Source organism: Myiozetetes cayanensis, unplaced genomic scaffold (genome assembly GCF_022539395.1).
Source record: "Myiozetetes cayanensis isolate MyiCay16 unplaced genomic scaffold, myiCay2020 scf9, whole genome shotgun sequence".
NCBI classification, from domain to species: domain Eukaryota; kingdom Metazoa; phylum Chordata; class Aves; order Passeriformes; family Tyrannidae; genus Myiozetetes; species Myiozetetes cayanensis.
This window is the reverse complement of record NW_026088185.1, coordinates 19,801,527-19,825,111: the sequence shown is the minus strand read 5'-3', so window position 1 is coordinate 19,825,111 and position 23,585 is coordinate 19,801,527. Positions and strand designations below refer to the sequence as shown.

At 36.2% G+C, this 23,585-nt stretch overlaps 1 protein-coding gene across 8 annotated transcripts in view; it reads right to left on the bottom strand.

Annotated features, from left to right (window-relative positions):
- Positions 1–23,585, bottom strand: part of LOC126653003 (sodium channel protein type 1 subunit alpha) — a 168,826-nt gene that overhangs the window by 26,238 nt on the left and 119,003 nt on the right. For 5 of the 8 annotated variants that reach the window (XM_050340352.1, XM_050340354.1, XM_050340353.1 and 2 more), the window contains 14 exons: positions 22,705–22,977; positions 17,280–17,343; positions 16,802–16,943; positions 16,446–16,652; positions 15,657–15,965; positions 14,558–14,938; positions 13,260–13,392; positions 12,227–12,465; positions 9,844–10,017; positions 8,882–9,238; positions 7,684–8,166; positions 5,422–5,539; positions 4,007–4,161; positions 1,182–1,355 (listed from right to left, as the gene is read on the bottom strand). In XM_050340352.1, coding sequence (XP_050196309.1) covers positions 1,182–1,355; positions 4,007–4,161; positions 5,422–5,539; positions 7,684–8,166; positions 8,882–9,238; positions 9,844–10,017; positions 12,227–12,465; positions 13,260–13,392; positions 14,558–14,938; positions 15,657–15,965; positions 16,446–16,652; positions 16,802–16,943; positions 17,280–17,343; positions 22,705–22,977 — 3,209 coding nt within the window. The remainder of the gene's footprint in view (positions 1–1,181; positions 1,356–4,006; positions 4,162–5,421; positions 5,540–7,683; positions 8,167–8,881; positions 9,239–9,843; positions 10,018–12,226; positions 12,466–13,259; positions 13,393–14,557; positions 14,939–15,656; positions 15,966–16,445; positions 16,653–16,801; positions 16,944–17,279; positions 17,344–22,704; positions 22,978–23,585) is intronic. The other 3 variants (XM_050340358.1, XM_050340360.1, XM_050340359.1) reach the window with 1 other exon arrangement.

Below are 23,585 nucleotides of genomic sequence, written 5' to 3'. Positions count from 1 at the left end.
TTTTTGTTGTAGGAGCCATTTTGAGAAGAATTTCAATACTAAAGAGCCCAAGAGTGGGTACTTTCTTCGAATGAACATCTGTAGCTCTATATGTGGGGTTGAATCCTAGATATATTTAAACCATAATGTACACATATCAAAAAGGTTGTAGAGACCCCTCACAAAACAAAACTGAACAAAATTAGTTGCTCTGATTAGCCCTTGTATGCTGGGAACACAATCAGAAACTGTTGGATTTTCGGCAATTCCTCGGGATAATAAGTGCTTATGAAGTTCACTTTTTACCTATTCTGTCTCTGTTTCTAATGCATTGAAACCAAGACAAAAGAATCTTAATTTTAAAACCAAGCTTGTTCAATATTTGGGGTTTGTGTATGTTTTGCCAGAAATTACTGTCTTAAAAATACAGTGACTGGCTGTGGGTTTGTAACTACGGAAAACATAGTACTTGCATTCCTGAGCATTGGAGGCTTTCTCAAAAGGGTATACTTAGGATAATGTTAAGTTCTCCCTAATAGTATCAATGCATTAAGAAAAGTGCTCTCCCATTTCACAGCACAGCATAGTAGAGTTAGAACTATCAGATAACCCTTGCAGCAAAGATTCTTGAGCCTAATTTCAAACATGGCTGTGAAGACTGCAAGTTCAGTAATATTTACTGGACTTTAATACTAAGTAAGCCACACTACCAGTGCTAAAGATATATCTTGCTTTCCTTGTAAAACCATAATTTATCCGTATGCTGAAATTTGGAGATGTGATGTTTGTTTTCTTGCCATGGGAGTTTAGATTCAGATGTGCGTCGGATGTCTGGTGGATCAGACATCTGTCTAAATGCTGCATTCAACTTAGACCACAGCAGGAGGGATGGTGGGTCTGAAGGTGGAATGAGCAGCCCAGGCCAGAATGGAGGACAGCATGGCCTCTTTCAATAGCAGTGTTGGGATAAACCCTTTAACTGCTTGTGGGGTTACTAAGTCAGGTCCTGCTGTTAGCAGGAGAACTTTCAGTCTTTCCTAACTCTGTGGTATAACAAGGCAGTGCTGCAAGTATAAAGTGAAAGACAGAGTAAATCAAGAAGTAAACTAGTTGGCATTAACAGATATTATGGTTGCGAAGAGAGTAATTTTAAAAATAATCAGATAAATATAAAAATATCACCTAGGAAATACACTACATACATCGACAATCAGGAAGTCCAGCCAGCACCAGGCATTAGTAAAGTATGTTTGGTAGCCATAGGCCACCCACTTCAGCAGCATTTCCAATATGAAGATGTAAGTGAAGACCTTGTCAGCATATTCCAGCATGGTCTTGATAGTTTTTCGTTGTTCAATATATATGTCTTCAAAAGCCTGCAAGTATAAACATTCGAAGACATGTTATTTTTTGTTACTGCACACACTTCAGGTTGCAACAAAACAAACCAAAAAAAGGCAACAAAAAAAGGAAACAATCTTCAAGAAAAGGCATGGATATGTCGCTTCTATCCGATGCTTCTTTTTCTGCTAACCTCAGTATATACCTGTTTCCCCCTATGGAACTATATTTCCAGCTCACAGGAGGAAAAAGCAACTGCTTCACTGGGCAAGGAATTTTTATTTATTTATTTATTGCTGATGGTGAATTATTCTTCTCAGATCATTTTCTGTACTGAAAAATAGCACTGATTCTGCATGTTGTGCCTGAACTGAATTCTACTCAGATAATTTCGTTTGTATGTAGGTAGATCCAATTTCAAAATCCAGGGCCATAGCTATTTAAATTTTCAGGACAGAAAGTCTATTGACCTTTTGTTTTTAAGTCCTGTTGCTTTTTGAAAATTTTAAGGTATAAATCATAGAATAACTTCTTCCTTTCTTAAAAGAAATTATTTAAATCAAATACCTGCTTTACTGTATTATTCACATTTTGTGAGATATATAAAATTTCTGAGCTCCGTGCAATGTTATTTATACTTTTTGTGGCATTTTTTTAGGCATTCAAAAAAACAAATAGCTTCTGATTTTCATAAGTTTCGTAAGTTTTTTTCTGTCTCCAAAATATTTTTCCTTTAATTTCTTTCAAATTTCAATTACACTATTTTTTGTTATGGAGAATGACTGATTTCATCAGACTGGAAGACTGCCAGCTTGCAAAGATTTGGATATTTATTGGTGCTAACATTTATTTTTACTCAGTCTGCTTTTGAATAACTTTACATCTATCAGTTCAAATGATTAATGCTTGTGTATCAGTCATCAAGCTAACAACTGTGTACCAGTAATTCTGGATACTTAGGTTAGGCACTAGGGTACCTGACACTCATATGTGTTCACTGAAAACTTTATCTCCCAGAACTGGGAAGTCAACAGATATCTCACAGAACTGGGAAGTCAACAGATATCATTTCCCTTGTATAGGTGGGTGTGCCAGAGGCTGAGCCAGCAGCGCTCCTGGCAGCTGGAACTATGTTGGCTCCCTGAGTGCCCCTGGGATGGGGGTTTGGAGGTAGTTTGCAGCCTGCCTGTATCTGCCAGATTTCCTGGCTGTGGTGAAGTGAGATTTGTCTGGAGCACAGCCTTGGGGTGAACACTGGGATACAGAACCGGCAGATCCAAAGAGACCTTTTCACTATCACAAAAGAATTTGAAGGGAGAGCTGGGCCTCACATCTGCAGAGACTTGGGCTAATCCATGGTCTGCAAAGACTTTTCACAAAATAAAGGTTTTGTGGATGACACACCTTAGGTTCACAAACACGAGGTGCTAACACCATGGGATCTCGTCTCAAACTTCCTCTAAATATAGTGACAGAAATTCACCTTTATCAGATCTCTTTCTAGTACTTTTCTCTCATTTAAATTCTTGTCAGTGAAGATTTTCTCCACTTCGTTACATGAACCAAAATTCAATAGGGTAGGCTTGAATTTTTTGTTATTTGGATGGCTTTAAATGACAGGGAAAGTGTGACGTGGTGTTGTGTAAGAGTTGTTTTTTTGTTGGATGCACTGACATTAGACCAAACAAAAGCAGAATAATTCTTAGAGAAGTAACGGAACTAGTGATAGGTATAATCATAAACTGCTAACCATCAACAGTAGTTTAAAGTGCTGGGAATGGTCTAAAGAGTTTATAATACAATTTTGCAAAACAATATTTTTATTATGTAGGGACTTCAGTAACTTGCCAAAGGATAATTGCATCTACCAGGGTAGATGCTGGATATACTCTACATTATCTCAGAGCAAGTAGTTTGCCTAAGAAGCGTTACCTTACTATATATCTAGGCTCGCCTATATTTCACAATCCATCTCCAATTGCTTCATTCTTTTTCATTATTTTTATTTTTGAAATCATGGATTATTGCTATGTTTTGTTTCATTTGTTGTAACAGATTTATATTATGGTTGGCTTCTTTTTCTTCTACCCTTACATGTTTGTTAAAGCAAATTCATGTTCTTACAGATGTCCCTCTAGTCTGCATGAGTATGAGTCAGTAAAAGCTGAATTGCAAGACTAAGTAAGAAATTCTTAATCTTAGAAAGGAATCATTAAAAATACACAGTCTTAATCTTTCTTTCTGTTCCAGCACGTAACATTTATAACACTGCATAAGCCAGCCCTGGCTCTTGAAAGCTATGGGGAACTGTTTATGCCATTACAGTTAGCTCCACATTCTCCAACAGTGACAGTTCTCTCTCCTGAGTTACACCAGTAAACACCAGTGAAAAGAGAGAGGAAACTCAAATAGCAAAGTTAAAAATGTTCTCTTCTTCACATGTGGTTCCTCCATCTGCCTCAGGTGTAGCATGGTCACCTTCAGCAATGGACTTAGGCTTTCTCTAATCACTTACACCCATTCTTTTTTACTACATATTGCTGAGAAGAGACTTTTTTGCCATTTTTTTCAAAAACCTGACTAAAATTTAGTCCTGTCATTTGAAGACATGGAACTGTGTAAAGTTAGAACAAGTTCTAAGGAGTTTTCTGACAACAATGAGACATTCTGTTCATGTTTTACTTACCAGAGCTCCACTGCTGAGGAGAATCATAAAGACAATGAAAGTCTCAAACCAGTTGTGTTCGACAATCCTGAAGCAGGTTTTTCTAAGGTTCCACCACTGCTTTCCTCTCCCTTCTTCTATACTTACTTGACAGCACTTGAACCTTCTTACACAGCCTTTAGAACAGTGTTTGTAATGAGAGAGAGAGAAAAAAGAGATTTTTGTTGACTTGCATTAATTTTGGTTATGCATTTTGGTAATTATACAGTGCTATTTTACAGAAGCTGTGCTTTTAATAAAAACCAAATAGATTTTCAGATAGGCAACCTTCTCATCCAAATATCAAGTAGGTTTATGTAGTAAGATATGGGCAAGTGATATTGAATTGTACCCTCTTTTGTTCAGGATGCTCAATTCAGACAGTGTTGCATTCATTTAATGAAAAAAATCTAAGCCTCTTGGCTGAGTTCTGGGCTTTTCTGTACCAGCTAACTTCTCAAACTCGTGCTCCCAATTTATTTAAGCTTTTATGATTTCCTCCTGACTTTTGTTTCTTCTTTCTTTTATGTAGAAAAATACTAGTTAACAATAATGGTATTTTCCTCACCAAATTCTAGACTTGCAAGTTCAATACAAATTTCTAAAGAATGATCTGTTATCATATCCAGAAGTAACCCAACAGGACAGTAGCATTTATGCTCCAGTATCTAAATCTAACTGTTGCCTACAGATACCAGAAAAGGCATTTCTGTCATTAAATTACTGTTTTAAACATATTTCTTTCCCTACCTTCTTCACATGCACACATCCATAAGGTTTCTCAAAAGGAAATGTCATTGAAAAAACATTTATGGCCTGATTCTGAATTTTTGAATTTTGGTTTTATTGCACTGTGGGCCAATAGAAGGAAGAATGAAAGGTGAAGGTAAGATTCTTCTTGCCCCAGGTGGCACACAAGGCTCTTCCTTTTTCTTTTGTCAGTTTACAGAAGATTCATTTAGTGTTTTGCACAAGACTATCTAGGTGTAGTTTTTATTTATCATTCAACAGCTGTATCAGTAATGTATACTTTATAAAGCACTTTGATATCTATGAGGAACATTTTAAAAATAGTGTTGTTATCTAAGAGACTGTAACTGAACTCAAAGTACAGTAACTCATACTAAAATAAAACTTTCAATAATGTATTTTTTGTATTTTAAAAATAGTGATATATTTCTGATAAAATGTTTTCTTAATTGTTTACCTGATATATAGTATAATTGCAGTCTCCGTATCCATCTGATATATTACAGACTAAAAGTACTACTGCTAATAATCAAAGTTTAGACATTAACAAAAGAGCAGTATGATCCATACATCTTAATACTTAATTTAAATAGAAAATGATTCATTATTCTATTAATAAGAATTATTAGTATTTTTGTTCCAAACACCTTCTGTGAAGCAGGCTTCTGGCTCCTGGGCTTCTTCAGGTTCAGCTTCTGGTTGTTCTTCTGCAGGAAGTCCAATATCAACTGTGCTACCTTCAGATGAACTAGATGAATTTAACTTCTGTAAAGGAAAGAAGCACCACAAATTCACGGTCAATAATTTTAAGGCAAATATTATTTGGTTCTGGGATAAGTAAATAATTAGGCAATGTTTTTGAATGTTCTAGAATTCAACATAAGTAAATTGCTGATAAACATCTGTGAAATTTGTACAGTCTTTGGTTTTCCTTCTACCTTGTATGGATCTATTAAATGGAAGGTGTATCAGTGATAGATAAGACTTTAAACAAAATTCTGCTTTAAACTGAAAAATATGAGTGATAATGCTGAACCTGCAAAGATTTATGAGCACAACAAGCCAAAAATGGTAATGATGTCTTGACCTACACAGAAATAATGAAGCTTAAATAATTACACAGGAATCTGTAACGTCTACTGAAAAATCAGGTAAGAGTCTAAAAATAACTACATAAATGAGATGGGAGCTCAGAGGAATGAGGGCAAAAAAGCAGAGAAGGCCATACTTCAGAGGTAAGTAACAACTAAACTCTTACTAAAGCAGGGTTAGTAGTAAGTCAGAAGTGTCATAGTACTTTTTCAATGGGATATAAGGTAGCCCTGTTCCTACATGTAGCAGCACATCAACAGAAACCTTTTATAAACTGAGTTTATTTCTAAAAGGAATCAATTCTCCATTGGTCAGTCATGAACCAACTTCTGTCACTCTATTTGACTGCCTACTCTATGATGGTTTGGAAGATTGGACTGACTAGCATTAAGGTAATTGTGGGGAGAATAGATGATTAACCATTATTTTCTCCAAAGAATCTTTGCTTAAATGTTTTATTTTGAAATTCTTTATGCTGGGACAAGTGCATAGTGTGCTCAAATAAATTTTTAGAACCTCTGTTGTAATAGCAGTTTAGAAGTGTGAGGCAAAGCCGAATCATAGAGGTTTTGGTTATAGTTAACAGGAAAAGAATTGTTAATGCTTCAGATATTAATTGAAAATGAGAACAATGCTGTCTCTGAAATAGCTTGCTGGGTGGAAAGGCTGTTTTGTACAGGTTTCCTTTCTTGGGGGAGGATCTGAAGATTGCACTTGGCTTAACACTGGGTTTTTGTTGAGAGCACTGGAGGCCTTATGCACACTGAAGGGACAGTGGTAAAGAATTCAGTTACCCTAAAATTAGGTATCTGAATTACTGCTAGTAATATGACAGTGGGATGGAGGGGGGAAGATGAACTATCCTATAAAGAAATTGCATTGCTACCAGAATGGAAACTAGATAGTTCAAGGTTGAAGTTCCTCAAGTCAGAAAATTAATATTATTAAGTGCCTGGAAAGGTAATTTTATCATTTGACTAAAATATCAACAAAGTTGTCATTTTGCAAATTTTGTTATTGGATCAATTTAAATTATTTTGTTAAAATAGCCACAGAAAAAAAGTCACATAATAGAACAGGTATAGCCTCAATATGTTTTTTGAATTTACAGTTCCCATAAAGGCTTTACATCTATAGCCTGCTTTGGCATTCCTTTAGAAACATTAGATATTTTCATCTGTTAATATTTTTCAGTTTTAACAAGTAAATTTGAAGTATATGGAAGAGCCTATGGTTAAGACTTTATTTATGGGAATCTAGGTCTAGAAGAGCTGCCAATTTTAAAATCTAAAAGATTTCCTGTGTCTAAAGGACATACATAAATTATTTTTATGTTTTCTGGTTTATATCTGCTCAGAAATAAAATTCCATAGAGGAGTGTTTTTTAAGTGGCCGAGAGGTGTATGACACCCCTCACTGGACCCTTGTTACAGGAGGCAAACAAAAGTTTCTGATAGAATAACACTGTAGCTAAGGCGCTGCCTTCTAATAGCTGTTGCAACTACATTATGGACCATAAACAGTTTTTATGGATTAGTTTGGTCTCCCACTGCCTGGCCTCTTATCCCCTCTTGGAGGTTATATTTTTTTACCCCCTTCTCACACTTCTGTTCATCAAGAATTAAACCCTCCTTGATACATTCTTTTATGCCCATCTACGAAGAAGTGTAAAAATAACAAATGATCAAGAATTGAATACACTGGCTTATGAAAAACAAACAAGAAAAGCCCTCTACAAACAAACCAACCCCCCTCCTCCTCCCTCAAAATAAAACCCCTCAAAAGATTAGAGAGAAATGCACAAAATATCTAAATACCTCTTTGCTTTCTTCGAGGTCTGACTCACTACTAAACTCCTCTGTGTTTAGATTTTCAAAGTCGGATTCACCCACAGCAATGGGCACTGTCACAGTGAGGCTTGGGTTGTTTATGAATGACATGTAATCACTTCCATCAATTATGTATTTTTCCACACTGCTTCCTGTGCCTATACCACTGGTGGTTCCATTTGGATCTTTATTATAATCATGGTCCTTGCTCAGTTCCACAGTTGTATGGTTAGAAATACAGCTATTTTTGTTGTTCAGATCTTCAAGTGGCTTGATTTCATCTAGCGCTTTTTGTTTTTTAACAAAAGCTTTTTGGATGAATTCACGTGCTTTCCTTTTCACATAATCTATGCCTTTCTGCATTCTTGCTACAGCAATTTGGAGATTATTCATTTCATTATCATCGTCTGTCACAGCAAGGTTGTCCGCACTAAATGAACTCAAGAGCAAGGCCAAAAATAGGTTCAGTACCTGCAGAAAGATAAAAAAAAAAAAAAAAAAAAAGAGATGTTCTAGACTTTACCCCAACAAAAAACAGTTATTTTATTAGAAATGTCATATTAGTGATTTCAAAGACTGACATCCCAATAATTCACCATAAGCAAAAAAGCCCCATCAAAATTTTTTCTCTTCTCCACAAAAACCCAAGCTTATTTAATTTAGCTCAGGTACCGCTCATCATTCAAAAAATATTCCTAAACTAATATCGATAAATGTGTCTTTAAATCCCCTCAGTAAATAAATATTTTGGTGCCACATCTTATAATCTAAAAATGGAAAGATCAGGTTGCAATTCAACATCATAAAAAAGTTTAATCTATTCCATCATACAGTAGAAATTAGATTATTTAGTTGACTAATCATATGGGATAAATAATAAAAAAATCCACAGCAAACAGGTAATAAAGAGTGGATAAACTAAAATTATTTGTAGCACAAAATATTTACAAAGAGCCAAAAGACAAATTAGTTACATTTTTAAGTGCTCACTCTGACATTCTTAGGATTTTGATATTGCAGAATACTTTGTTCTCTATCCAAAAAAGCTCTTAAGCTTAACTTTAAACATTGCATGAAACCACCTCCTTAAGTGCTTTCTTGAAGCAGAGCCAGAGCACTTAGTTCACTTCAGGACTGAGACCACTCTATTGCCAAATAAGTTTTTGCTAACGTTTTGATTACATACCACCAGGTTTCCAATCACCATGACCATCATGAAGACCGTAAGGCACATGGCTTGGCCAGCAACCTCCATGCAGTCCCACATCGTTTCTATCCATTCTCCACACAGCACTCGGAACACAATCAGGAAAGAGTGGAAAAAATCTTGCATGTGCCAGCGTGGAAGTACACAGTCACTTGCAATTTTGCAGACACATTCCTTGTAGTTTTTCCCAAACAGCTGCATCCCGACCACAGCAAAAATGAACACAATGATGGCCAGCACCAGGGTCAGATTCCCCAGAGCTCCCACAGAATTACCGATAATTTTTATCAGCATATTTAGAGTTGGCCAAGATTTTGCCAATTTGAAAACTCGCAACTGGAAGAAAAGAAAAATATTGTTAGGACAATCAGAAAGACACAAAGATATTTTAAAATTAATTTGTGGAAGGATATTACTGCAAAATATGCCCTGATGGAATCATCTTGTCTAAAAGCATGAAGATGGAAGGTTCCCTTGAGAAAACTTTGTAGAGTTGGGGTTTTATACCCTCAAAGCAAGTTTTTGTCAAAGTCCAAAGATACTACTTGTCATATTAGATAGAGCTTAAACTCTAGGGTACATCTGTTAAAATCATCTGGGCCGTTTTTCAACTGGTATTTGTAGAGCATATCTATCCCTGTAATGGAAATCAGAGCACAATATATTTAGAGAGTCAATTTATTTCTGCATAGCAGGATGTTTAAAGTATGTATGTGCAATAGATACACTAGAAATAGGCCCAGGGCACCCACTGCTGTCTGTCTGTATCTCTATAAATTCCCACTGAAGACAGTGTGATACTGCAATTAATAAGGATTTGCACTAATGAAAGTGCCATCAGGATCAGTATCATGGGAAACATCAAGAAAACTCTTAAGGCAAAAATAAAATCATTTTAATGAAGCCCCATTGAAAAATCAGTGCAGTTGATGTATATTTACCAATCTGAATGATCGAAGAACTGATAGTCCTTCCACATCTGCAAGACCAAGCTCAACCAAGCTAAGGGTTACAATAAAACCATCAAAAATATTCCAGCCTTCCTGGAAATAATAGTAAGGATCCATTGCAATTATCTTGAGAAACATTTCTGCTGTGAAGATTCCAGTGAAGACCTGTGTTCAAAGTGCAGTTTGTTACTTCATTGTGAAATATACTACTACAGTTTTAGCTGTTGTCTAGGTTCTTTATTCAAGATACGTATCCGCAATGTCTTATCCAAAACTGATACTTAAGAATAGTTATGTTTACTGATTTATTATGCCCACTTCTCTTAACAAGTACCATACAAACCAAGTAATTTTTCATTTAATTAAGTTTTATACTATACAAATTACATAAACAGCATTTATAATCCAATTTCAACTCTGTCAGGATATGGACTTTCTCGTGTGCTGTACAAAAAATATCCCAAATTTGATTTTCAGAATATAAACCAGAATGCTTTCCAAGAAATTACATGGTATAACATCTTTCTTGGTATAGGAGTTACAAATGAGGCCATATCTAAGACTCCAGAGGGGCAGCTTCTTTGCTGCTATAACCTGCCATTCAGTTTAACAGAGCTTTGATTTTTTTATACCAGATGAATAAATGGTACATTATAATCTATTTCAGTTGATGGAGACACTGAGATACATTATAATATACTGAGATACAACAATTTGCTGAAGCTGAGTAACTTCTACCTGGGTGTTGCCAGTAAGTTCAGTGAACCTTGTTGGCTCAATGTCTTTGATGTCAGGAATGAAAGAGCATTTAAGAATGCTTTTTTAACAGGGTATTGCTGGTAATGGCTTCTCATCACAGGATGCTATGCTGAATGAAGTAGGAATCACATTTAAGAGCCACCAAGGTAATGACCCTGAGTAGGTTTGAGAGAAGTCTTGGGAGAATTTCCTGTAGGAGAGGGATGTACTAAAGCCACAGTTAAAGACTGCTCAAGCCATGCTCTGAAATGCTTTCTTTTTTTGGTTTCAATAACCTGTTTTCTAGCAAGCTGAACAGAAAATGGGACAGCTAAAGAGAATAACCTAACTGGGATAATCAGGAGATGGGAAAGAAGAGTCTGACTTGCTCTGCCTAGGAACACCGATACTCAAGATAGATTTTGTTACAGTCTTTAAATACATTCTATATGCAGACACCAGAGAGGGAAAGGTCACAAATTTTTAAGCTACAAGACTGGAATCCCCGAGGAAGACATAGGAATGATAAATACAGTTTGAAACGCTGACTAAGGTTCCTAACAATTAGGACAGGAAGGTTCTCAAGGAGTTTCATGCAACCCTTGAGAGTCTCTTTATTGCAGGAGGGGTTTATGTCAGGGAGCCCAAAAATGGAAGAGCATGGTGCTTATAGCCAGGTTCTCTCACACGCCCTTCATAGTCAGATGTACACTAAGATTTATATGGAATTTTTTTCAAGTATATGAAAATCAGCTATACAATTATCTATTATTTCTCCCTCTTAATTCCTGTAGTTATTTACATGATCTATTTTTTTCCTCATCACAAAACAAGGATTATTAAAAATCCCATTATAAGAAATCAATTCTTAAAATAAGAAATAAAGTAGGACTGCAGCTGCAGATACTTCTATGTGATCAAACCTGTCAGTTCAAAAGCATGAGAGCTACAAAAAGTTAACTCCTGAAATCTTTAATAATTTATCTTTTTGAAGTAGAAGGGAGAAAATATAGTTGACAACATGAGGAAAAAAAAATCTTACTAATTATCTGAGGATAAAAACAATAAAAAATATAAGGAGAAAAAGTACTGCAGGATATTTTTCACATAAAGCATATAAAGAAAACAATCCATTATCCACATAAAAAGTTGTTTACAGAAGAAAATTCTAGAAATGCTTTTAAATTGACATTTTAGCTATTGTAAACTTTTGCTCAGGAAACAGCAATTAAAACCACATTCATAATTTAAAGATTTGTATTGCATTGATTGAGAAATTAACACTACATTTATTTAGATAGTGTCTTTTCCATGGAACCAATGCATTTCCTGCTTTAGTAGTTACACAAATTAACTTCTGTTTAAGATGGACTTCACTTAATGTAGCATTGGAGCCAAGTTTTAAATTTTTAATTTGATTTTGCAGAACACTGCAATATATTGATTTTACATGAATCAGGGTTGGTGGTGAAATTTCAAAAAATGCTCTGATACTCATATCCAGAGATGAATAAATATATAATAATTCTACTTTATGAAGAGTTAATAAACTCCCCAGCTGTTAAAATTCCTCCTTTCAGTTTTTTTTCAGGCACATTTCCTTACAAATCATGGCATAAAAACCCAGCAGACTTACCAGATTTCCAACTGAAAGCACATTATTGAATTCATCAGTCATTGGATAATGTTCCATCGCCATAAAGAGTGTATTTAAAACAATGCAAATTGTAATAGCCAGGTCAACAAATGGGTCCATTACCACTAAGTTGACAATATGTTTTACTCTTAGCCAATGTGGACTGCAGTCCCAGATCAAGAAAATATTTGCAAATTTATACCAACATGGTGGACATTTCTGTCTTGATTCTTCGAGTTCTGTGGCAAAAGAAAGTTTAAAAAGGTAATTTTTAAATCATTATTGCTCTAACCCTCCTCACCCCTATATGAATTGTACCAGTCAAGTTGTCAATGTGTACTGGTAGTAATTAACCTCCCATAAGCCCCATTTCTACAGGGCTTTTCAAGAAAGTATTTAAAAATTGCTATCAAATATATTTACTGTGTTCAAAGCCTATCACTATGCCAATCAGCATCAATTTATGCATCAATTTGTATTATGTATTTAATTTTTCCTTGATTATTCTTCAGCCTGTTTTTTCTACTTATTGTTCTGGTATGTAAATATTTTTATTTTGAAATTTGTAAAATTTAGGTAAAAATTTTCATTCCTAGTTCAAGAAAAAACCATTTTGATCACCTAGAATAGCACTTCTTTAAAGAGTAACTGAATAAATGTAGCTGCTAAAACACATATATATTTTAATAAGTTTCATATTTGAACATTTGAAAAATTTTCAGTTGCCTTTTTTTGTCCAATAATATATTTTAATTACCACACATAAGAATCCACTCAGCTATGACCATCTACATGAGTTAGATGGTGTCAAAATTATGAGATATAAATGCTGACATATGTAATAACTTTAATGCTTGCTAATGCAATAACCTTAATAAATAAAAACCTTTGAGTTTGCTAAAAAATATGTTCAAGTTTCTGGGATGTTGTCTGTTACTTAAGCTATTTTAAATCAGTTTTTACATTTCAATGCAAATTTTCAGAAATCCATGGGAAAACAGATGTTAAATATTAAGCTATGTGTGGAACACACCTTCCACAGTGTTTGTGAGGATGCTAGCAATACTCATGGCTCTTTCCCTTAAAGCTGGATCTTCCAGGAAGTCCATAGAAACATGAAAAGAGCCTGATATTCTCTTCCTCATTTCTGCTTCTGTCGTGGTGCCCTGTACAGAGAACAATAGTAGGTGAGACCATCTTGAAGAAACAATAAGAAGAGTAAACACTATATTACCCTGTTATTAATATCTTAGCTCGGATACGTGCTTCGTGCTCTTCATTTTTTATCATGTCGGACTTTTATTACTTTTTAGTATCTTTTAAGTAATTTTAAAAAGGCATTCGGCCATAGTTATCTACTGTTCAAGATTGAGATAAAGTTTATTCACTTTTGCATTTCTTTCCTTCAAAATATGAGAAACCATTAAAAGAAATGGAAAAGCATTGAGTTCAAAATATTGCATATAGTTTTGCAAACTGTAATTTTCTTTCCTTGCTCCTGCTGACAGAATATTCTGGGATTTGTAACACAGCAATCTTTTCCCCTAAGCAAACTGTAGCAAGTAAGAAAAGTCTGACTTCCTCATGCTTCCTCATGCTAGTATTTTTTAGCAATGTGAGTGGACAAATTTGAACTAAGCAAGAAAATTTTTTTAGACTTATTCTCTTACCTTGTATATGGTAAGAGAACAGCAGCAATACATGCTGCACATATGTTCACACAGACAATTGTATTTTTGGAAGTGTGTATTGAACTGTGATCTTCCAGTGAACTATTTGTTATCTATAGTACAGAACTCCACCAGATATGGATGGAAAATATATAGGAATAAGAAATAAATTATAATAAAGATTGACTACTTCCTTACATTTTTAACCAGGCTGATAAGGAAGATTGTTATCAAAATTAACTAATAATGCTAATTTTGATAATGGTAATAGCAGTATCATATTGATTGCAATTATATAACATTTTTCTATAATAATTTCAATTGTATGCCAACTATGATTGCTAGATGGACCTTTAGATTAGCTAAAGGAAAGTGTGGCAGAGTAATACAGTAAAGCATAGCATTTTTATGAACATGTAAGTTAATATTTTATTACTTGGAAACTGCAAATTGCATTTGTTAGTTATGAGAATCTTTGTAAGTAGATGCTCAGGTTGCAAACCTATCTAAGCTCTTTTATCTACTAAAGATTTTACAAGATGCAGGAGCATTCACAGCTTGACCAACCAGGGAGCATTGCCAAGGGTTCCATTCTGTAGAAAACACTGGCTGGTGCAGTAAGAAAAGGCCACCATGCCTAAGCTATTTAAAACTTTCTTACATTGTCATCAGTAGCTGGTTTATCTATTATCACCTCTGGCAGAAGCTGTCCAACAGGCGATGTAGGAACAGATGGTCCACCAACCAGGGAAACCACCCCATTGCAATCCACAGTGCTGTGCATCTTCCCGTTCACTGGAAACACTGCCAGCATCCTGGATGACCTACTGGCCTGACTAATGTTACTGTTGCGCCGTTCCCCGTGTCTGCGCGGCACAAAGAGAGAGTCTCTTCTGCTGTCGTTGTCTTCAAAAGTGCTGTGCTCATCATCAGCAAAGTCATTTTCTGATCCAACATCCTTTGCTCGACCTCTGAAGCTGAAAAGACTTGTTCTGCTGTTGCGCCTCGGGGAGAACAGGGAGCCGCGAATGCTCAGCAAAGACTGTAGGAAAACAAAATATGTGATTATTTGCTGAAATCCTCAAACTTAGCACTGTTGTTAGGTTAGCATAGGTTTTCTTTTTTTCTTATATAAGAGTAACCATTTTACCCAGAAGTTAAATGCTGCTGTGACATTTTTTATGTATCTCATTTTATATATATATATTGCAGACAGAAATATCACTGTTCATGGGTTCTTAAGACAAAACCAGTGTTGAGCACTCCTTTCTCAGCTAGAGCTGCTGAACAGATTAGTTACATAATGCCCACCAAGATAAAAGAGAAATCTACACATTCACATTATTTCATGTACGCAGCATCCTGCCCATAGTGAACAAATGCTGGTTCAAACTTCATTGAAGCAGGAGGAAAATATTAGTCTATCATAATGGAAATATACTGTGGCATTTTAATAAGTCTAGGTAATATATAACCATGATTAAAAAAAACCCCACGGAATCAATCACAAAAAATTTAAATATGATTTTTAAATAATCCTATTGGAAGAATAGAGACATGAGGTTATATTTAATTCTCGGGTTTTTTTAACCAGGTAGCTAGAGCACTTGCTCTCAAGAACTAGCAATACAAATAAAGCTTAGTAAAAATCTCAGTGCTTCCCTTGTTTAGGCAGCAGTACCAGGAAGACTAAAGTAGTTTTGCAACAGTCTATGATGGTTTAAATGTATGGTTTTACTAAATATAACTGTATGCAATACCTGATGTGGAGAAGAATACTTCTTTTCGTATGTCAGTCTATTGCCTTCAATAGACAATCGGAAACCTTTCCTTCTGATGCTGTCTTCTGACTCAGACTTGTGAAATTCATCCTCATCCTTTTCCTCTCCTCCAGACTGTTCTTTCTGTTTTCTTTTTTTCCTTCTATTTCTCCTCTCTTTTGCACTCTTTGAGCTCAATTTTGATGCGTCTGAGGAACTTTCGGAGAGCCCTCCTGCTTCTCCTCCTCCAGCACTGGGCTCCCTGGACTCTGCAGATGCTGTTACTGCTGCTGCTGCCACTGCTGCTGCCTGCCATGATGCAGAAAGAATTTATGTCACCAAGCAAACCATAATTTTTTTTTTAAATTTACTTATACATAATTTCTAGTCCAAATGTCCTAGGTCTTAACACTTTCTATAGGATATCCTCTCCCTAGTTTTTTTTTTAATAATTATTATTACTCAACTGACTCAAGGTATGTGTTGGCCATAACCTTCTTCCACTCTTCCTGGGTAGAGTTTAAATGCAGAAGTCTAACAGACTGTATTAATTACACTGGACTAGAAAAACATAGTGGATAATGTATATCTAGTCTTGAATACTCCTTCTTGATGGCTGAACCATTCACAATACAATGTCTTCAGTGCGGAATAGAAAACCCGTGAGCTAGCTCTGTTGCTGAAAGACCAGTGGGGTGTTTTACATCTCCAAATTCAGAAAGTAGATGGTGAATATTCCTAGTAAAATTACTTCCATACACTTCTACATTACTACAACATAAATTATACCTGAGCTGCTTCTTGTTGCTTCTTCAGTTGCTCCAGCATCTGCTGAAATTCTGCCTCTTTCTGCTCTGCTTCTTCCAAGGTTGCTTGATTCTGTTCTTCATAGGCCATGGCAACCACAGCCAGGATCAAGTTGATCAGATAGAAAGAGCCCAGAAAAATCACCAGAACAAAAAATATCATGTATGTCTTCCCAGCAGCACGCAGGGTCTGGGAATAATAATACATTTATAAGCAAGAATACATTAACAGAAGTTCTTTTTTTCATGCTGTTAAAAATTAAGAAAATTTACTCTAACTTTACTCTTGCATTACTGATACAAAAATATTCAGTGTATTTTTAATTAAAAATTTCTCACCAACTGGTAAAGGTTTTCCCAGAAGTCTTGAGTCATCAAGCGAAATAGTGACAAGAAAGCCCAGCTGAAGGTGTCAAAACTTGTGTACCCATAATTGGGGTTTCTACCAGCTTTCACACATGTATATCCTTCTGGGCACTGCCTACAAAGACAAACTGGATATTACCTATTAAGTAATTTTAATATCATTTGGATGTTGATGCTTTCATATATGCAGCCGGAACCACAAAATAACAGGCATTTTCTCATACCTGTTCCAATTACTTTTCAACCAGGCAGGAGATACACTAATACAGAAATATTCATTTACTCCAAGTTCATCCAACCAATCCACTGTGCTATGTACAGTATAAAATCTTAGTATTTCTTATGTGAAAGGAAGTGGTCACTCAAAATAGAGCCTCCCTTCAACTGCACAGCTACAGAACATGAATCTAATTTGTACACAGTGCAATGAGATAATGAAATTTGGTCTTACCCAGCATCAGAACTATTTCCACAAAGCAGAGCATCGTTTTGGCCTTCCAGAAAATAAAAATGACCTGTTTAGAAAAGAATTTTAAAAAAGTTATAGAATTCCAAATATAAAAGTCAGCTTAAAGCTCTATGAAATAAACATCTCTACTCTCCAAGTGTTAAGGTGATTTCAGATGCAATTTTAAACAAGAAGTGTTATTTTTTCAGCAGGACCATAACTTGAGAGTAAATGACTTTATGAATTTCAGTAAGCGCTATCACTCACAGCACTAACTGTTAAAATGCCAAAATGTCCTAAAAATTCTGTCAAATGCTTCTGAATGCAGATTCTCCATTCCATCTGATCACTGAACTAAATTTTCCAATCCGTATTGCCAAGGGTTCCAACTTATCACTTACAAAACACTTGTGACAGTTGTCTAATGTGTAAACTCTGGAAAAATCCAGCCAGCTGCCTGTGGCTCTTAACATGTGCAGGTAGCCTGGGGTTAGGAGGGTCCTGCTATACACCTAAATTGAACTCAGACAGAATTACTACAGCAGTCACCCACTTGTGTAGGTAGGATTTTAAGAGTACGTGATAAAATTATTGAAAGCCTTAGGAAAAATTCTTGGGTAAGTTCCTGTAACAAACCATCCCACAGTCTGTAGAGTAATCCTGTTGTTAAAGGACATTTTAGATGTTTTAAATAACAAAGACATTTATCTATCTCTTCTTAGAGGAACAAAGAAATTATTAAAACTTCATGCTTAGTAAGATTCATTTTGACTGTATCCTTGAGAAGTGTTTTTCCCCTTTAAAGCACATGCCTACAGTTGCTAAACTCTTGATTTTTGGAAGAATTATCACAGGAGGAGCTTCCTCCTGTAGTAATGATGTCCCACTTGGTTACAGGCTTAAGGATGAAATTTATACAGGGTTAGACCACATTGTCCAGTATTCCATTTTTGATGGATACAGAAAACATTGCCTCAGGCTGTCTGTAAGGGCAGGGACATGGTGATGCTCCCCTGAGCACCTTCTCAGCATCAAAACTTCAGTAGCACAGCAGCTTCAGAATTAAGTTGGTTCCTATTTTGCTCCCTGAGAAGATTTAAAGTCCACATAGGATTTCTTTTCCATTGGACTGTCCTGTTGTATTCCCTTAAAATGATCTCATTTGAAATGCTACCAGCACAGCTGAGTTTAAACTTGACTCTGGCTGTGCTGACTGAGCTGCCCAAGCCAGGTTACTACAGACATTAATGAATTCTGAGTCTGGGGAGGTGTCACAAGCTGCTGGCTGAGCACATTGATTTGTTGCAGGAGGGACATTGTACCCGGGCCAGCTGCATCCCTCCATCCTGTGAACAAAATTCACTATTTGGAAAAACTGCACTGTAAGCTGCACGTAGACCTTGTTCTGACACTCTGTGAAGGACTCATTTTCAGTGTCTGATGATATATATGCATCTTAGAGAGAACAATTTCCTGTGCTGTGTGAAGTGCACAGCCCTGTGTGCAGCCGCTGTCCCTCTGGGCTGGTGTGCATTGCAAAGTGCCCCGTGCTGAAACACAGCTGTAAACAGTAAGCTGACAGGATGCTGCCCACAACTGACCCTTAGGAAGCAAATCTTATTCTGCATTATGTCAGCTAATCATGATTAAAACATGCTGGAACACAACAGCTGACAGGAAGAATGCAAACCTGCCTTGATATAGTGTACATGGAGCAGTCACTCATGATCAGTACTGCACCAGCTGAGCTGAACTGCTACAACAGGGTCTGCATTCGAGTTCTGTGCTTCAGACAAGATGTGCTCTGTGAGCACGCTGTACTTGCCAGCTCCACAGGAAACGAGCCATTCAGGCTTTCTCTGAGTACATTGATACAACCAGGACAAGTGCTCACAATGTTATCATCATAGGAAAGTTCTTCTAACACACAAGCTGAGCAGCGTAAGCATGCACCCCGAACTAGGTGCAAAATTTGAACTGCATTTTACCAAAGTAAGGTGAAGAATCTCTCACTTTATAAAAGGTGTATATTTGCCTCCCTTTTAATTGATTGGGATATGGGAAATCTCTGGTAGTGAGCACTTCAAGGGGATTTATAGCTGTTTGAGTAAGCATAGGGAAATGACAGAGAATAATTGTTATTTCCCAAAACAGATCATGAGATTGTTTTTCCTAGAAAAAAAAGTATTTATGGAAAGCTTGCCAAAATAAACTTCAGCTTATCCAGAACTAAGTTTATCAGACTTTCTATCTTGGAAAAAGAAAAGGAGGGAAAAAAAGAAGAGTGCTTAACTCACTAATGACAGGAATGCTTACATGAAGACCCTCTAAATGGTATCTTCAAAAATGAGTTCAGTGGCAAAATTAGGTCTTACCTGCCTTTTTCACATAGTATACACAACTAATAGCATAAATACTCCTATAATTCCTACAAAATACAATGCCATAGCACTGCTCTGAGCTGCAGGTAAGCCCCCTACTGCCCTATGATGGAGCTGGTTTCTGTATCCTGTCTGCCCACCTGCAAAAAGAGAGCAGGAAGCCATAAGAAGATAATTTTTCCCTTTGAAACTGCTGGTAAGCAAGGATAAGCTTAATAACTTCATAATAAGACTCATAATTTAATAATAAATTTCATAATACATATGAAATCCTGTGTGAATCTACCGAAGGTTCACATAGCCATTCAATAAAGTACTTTCTGTAACTAATTAAATTCAGCTTTGTTTTCAAGGAGCCTCAGGTCTTTTTAAATCAAATGAAATCAGAACCTGAATTTATACATTCTGTGTTAAAAAGTGAGGAAATAAAGTTAGGGCTTGAAGTCTAGGTCTTCACTAGGAGACTTTGCTTAGACTTCATTATACCCCATGGCATGGGATCTCCATGAATTCACATGTTCAAGTAAATTAAGTTTCACAAAAAAACTGATTTAAGAAATTCAACTGGAAATCCATCATAGTCATTGCTCAGCAGTGTGATCATAGTTAGAAGCTCTCTTGCTTCTCTTCAGAATTTGTCTGGCTTTAACTTGCAGCTATCAAACCTGTTATATCTTTGCTAGATCAAAGATATGTCTAGAATGAAATTTCTGTTCCCCATGAGGTTTTTTTTCAACTGTGATCAAATCACCCCTTAAACCTCCTCTTTGATATGCTAAGTAGGCTGAGCTCCTGGTCTATCTTGGTATAAAGAATGTTTTCCAACTCTTTAATCATTCTGCGCTTTTCTGAACATCCTTCATTTTTTCAACATTCTATCTAAATTGAACTTTATATAGTATTCCAGTAGCAAATGCAGTAGTGCTAAATGCAGGGGTAATTCTGCCTTCCCAGTCAATAATTTATTTATGAGAACAGGATATTATTTAGCTCTTTGGCTGCAGAGTTTTAGCCTTAATTTGTCAGTCCTGGCTGCTCCACAGTGCCTTAGGTGCCTGAGCCTCTCTATTATTAAGGACCTTCCAACTGCATTTCTATATCCTGCCTCTCTGTTGCTCTGCAGCCTTACACACAAGCTGCTGTGGAATTGTTTTCCAGAGCCTCTGTGGCACTATTTTTCCTATGTTCTCATGCTATTTGTCATGTAATTTTTATTCTTATGACATTACACTTGCAAACACACTATTGCTGCAGCAGGAAGCAATTGCCCTGGTCTGAGATTCACCCCTCTTTCTCCCGCATTTTCCTTCTCTTTGCTTGTAGCTTTTGGTTTACATTATGACCTTAAAAACCAAGCAGACATGCAGCACTCACTCTGATCAAAGTGCATTCCAATTAGTACTAATAGCACTGTAAGAAGGAGAGAGCTGTAGGGAATTTGAGGAGATGCTAATGAAAAACTCACAGTTGCTATGGGAAAAGTATTGTGGAGTGATCACTGCTGCACTAAAAAGGATACCCAAGAGAGAAGACTTACCAGGGGATCCCACCACTTCTTTTGCAGCTGGTCACTGTGGTCAGTTCTACCTTTCCTCTTCCCTTTTCTGTCCCTCTCCCCCCTTTAGTTCTAATTTACATCAAAAGTAACTTTCACTGTTAGAGATTATGTATGCCATCAGCTACAGTCTCTATGCATGCAAACCTGTCTCAAGAGAACTGCATTGATATGGATAGGGAGCTTAGGTTTGTCCTCTCACGTTTAACTGCACTGAAATGCATTTCTTTATCTACTCTCAGTTTGCCAGACTGCTCTGTATCAGCAAAACTGTGGGAAATCATCCTTCAGGAAATTATCAAAGTGGAAAGATGCACTGAAACAACTTCTGAAGGCATTTCTCTAAGACTGCTGCTATTTAAGGTTTTAACTAATCTGGATTATTGACGAATGCTTAACAAATTTACAAATGATACTGATCTGATAAGGATGGTGGTGAGTTTGAGGAAACAATTACAATTTAAAAGGCCCAGGACAGTTGGAGAGATGGTTTGAAAAGATAAGGTGCTGTTCAGGCAGGAACAATGAACTGTACAAACACAAAGTGAAAACTCAGTGAGGTAGAAATCTGTGAAAGATTCAGGAACAGGTAGACGACAAGCTGAACAATATTTACAGTTGTAAATAACAGAAAGCTATATAGAATATAAAAACCAGAAGTATAAGTCACTATGCTATCACCTCATCCTTCTTCCCTGCTTAGTACTCCTTGAGTGGAGGAGAAATGCCTAGATGTGGGTACTGTACTTTAAAAAGGATGTTTATGAACAAGAAAGAATCCAGATGAGAGATCAATACCTAGAAAATACATTGTAGGAGAAAACGGTTCATGATCTGGGTTGTTTAAAATAAAAGAAGACTGAAAGAGGAGAGAACACAGCATGGAAACATAAGAATAGTCTCCAAATACTTCAGAGGCAGGGATTAATAGGAGGGAATAATTTGGCTTTGATGCTTTTGTTGCAGTTGATAAGAACAACAAGTTCTTATCAATAAATTTTAAATATAAATTTTAGCAGAAAAATCTGCTGGAGTTCAAAAAATTCCCTTTCTAATACTAATGATAACGAAGCACAAGAATGGATAAACGATGAAAATGCTGAGGACTTCATCACTGGACTTCTCACTTTACGTCAGAAATCTCTGATATCTGTCAGAAATGACACAGCATGCTGCTGCTGATCTTGCTTTGTAGTATCGGAAAGGAAAATGTTTAAGACTATTAAGTAATTTTAAAACTCCTTTGAACTCCTTTCTGTTCCAGGGAAAATGTGAATTTGGCAGATGGAGCTGAGAAAAAGAGCTATATCAAGTAGTGACACCATGGCCCATGTTCCCTCTTTCACACAGGTCTTTGGAGCAGACCTATAAGAGAGAGAGAGAGAGAGAGAACACTTCTCTTGCTCTGTCTTAAGTAAATGTATTATCCCTTCCCCTCCTTACTTCTAAGAACTGGGTCAGCCACAGCGACAATTCTGCAGACAACACTTACTTTCATCTTCAATGTACCCCTTCCAGTCAAACGGAGCCACCGTTGAATTAACCAGTGTACCATTTTCACCTATGGTACTGTTAAGCTGGGAAGTTATATTTGTTTCCAAAGTAAAGTTTTCTGGAGGCCACTGCAGGCATTTATTCCTCAAGTTGCCCATGAACAGCTGCAGCCCTATCAGTGCAAATACACTCAGACAAAACACAGTCAGGATCATCACATCTGAGAGCTTCTTCACAGATTGAATTAGGGCTCCCACAATAGTCTTCAAGCCTGCAAATGGAAAGGAATTTTGATTCCAATGTTGGAAACTTTTTCAAAGCATAAAAATGACAGTGTTTCCCAGTAAAGTCACAGATTTCATGCATAAGCCCAAATAAATGATTGTAATGTCTGTGAAATAACATTTTTGTGAAGAGCTTTTTCACTTGTGAAAATGAATAAATAGCTGACATTTATGTTCATTTGAAACCATGAATGGAATGAGTTGCATATATTTCAAAACACTTGTTTTAATGATAAAACAAGCAACTATTTTTTTTCATGCTGTACATGAATCTCACATAAAAGTCTTCTTGCTTTTCATTTGTCAATACCTCTTGCTCCAAACCTTTGCTACTATCAGTTTTATAACATACTAGATTTAGAAGACAGTAGTAAAAAGCCTGTTCAACAATAAATGGGATTAAAATTGAATGCTATAAAACTGGAAATGGTTTGGAAAATTTTAGATTTTTAAGATAATAAATCCCCCATGCAATGCCCATGCTATTCTTTATTATCTTATTCCTTCATCTTCTTACTAAGTCAACATTTCAGACAGTTCTATTTTGTACACACAAATATTCACAACAAATACCACATAACATCATGTAGGTAGG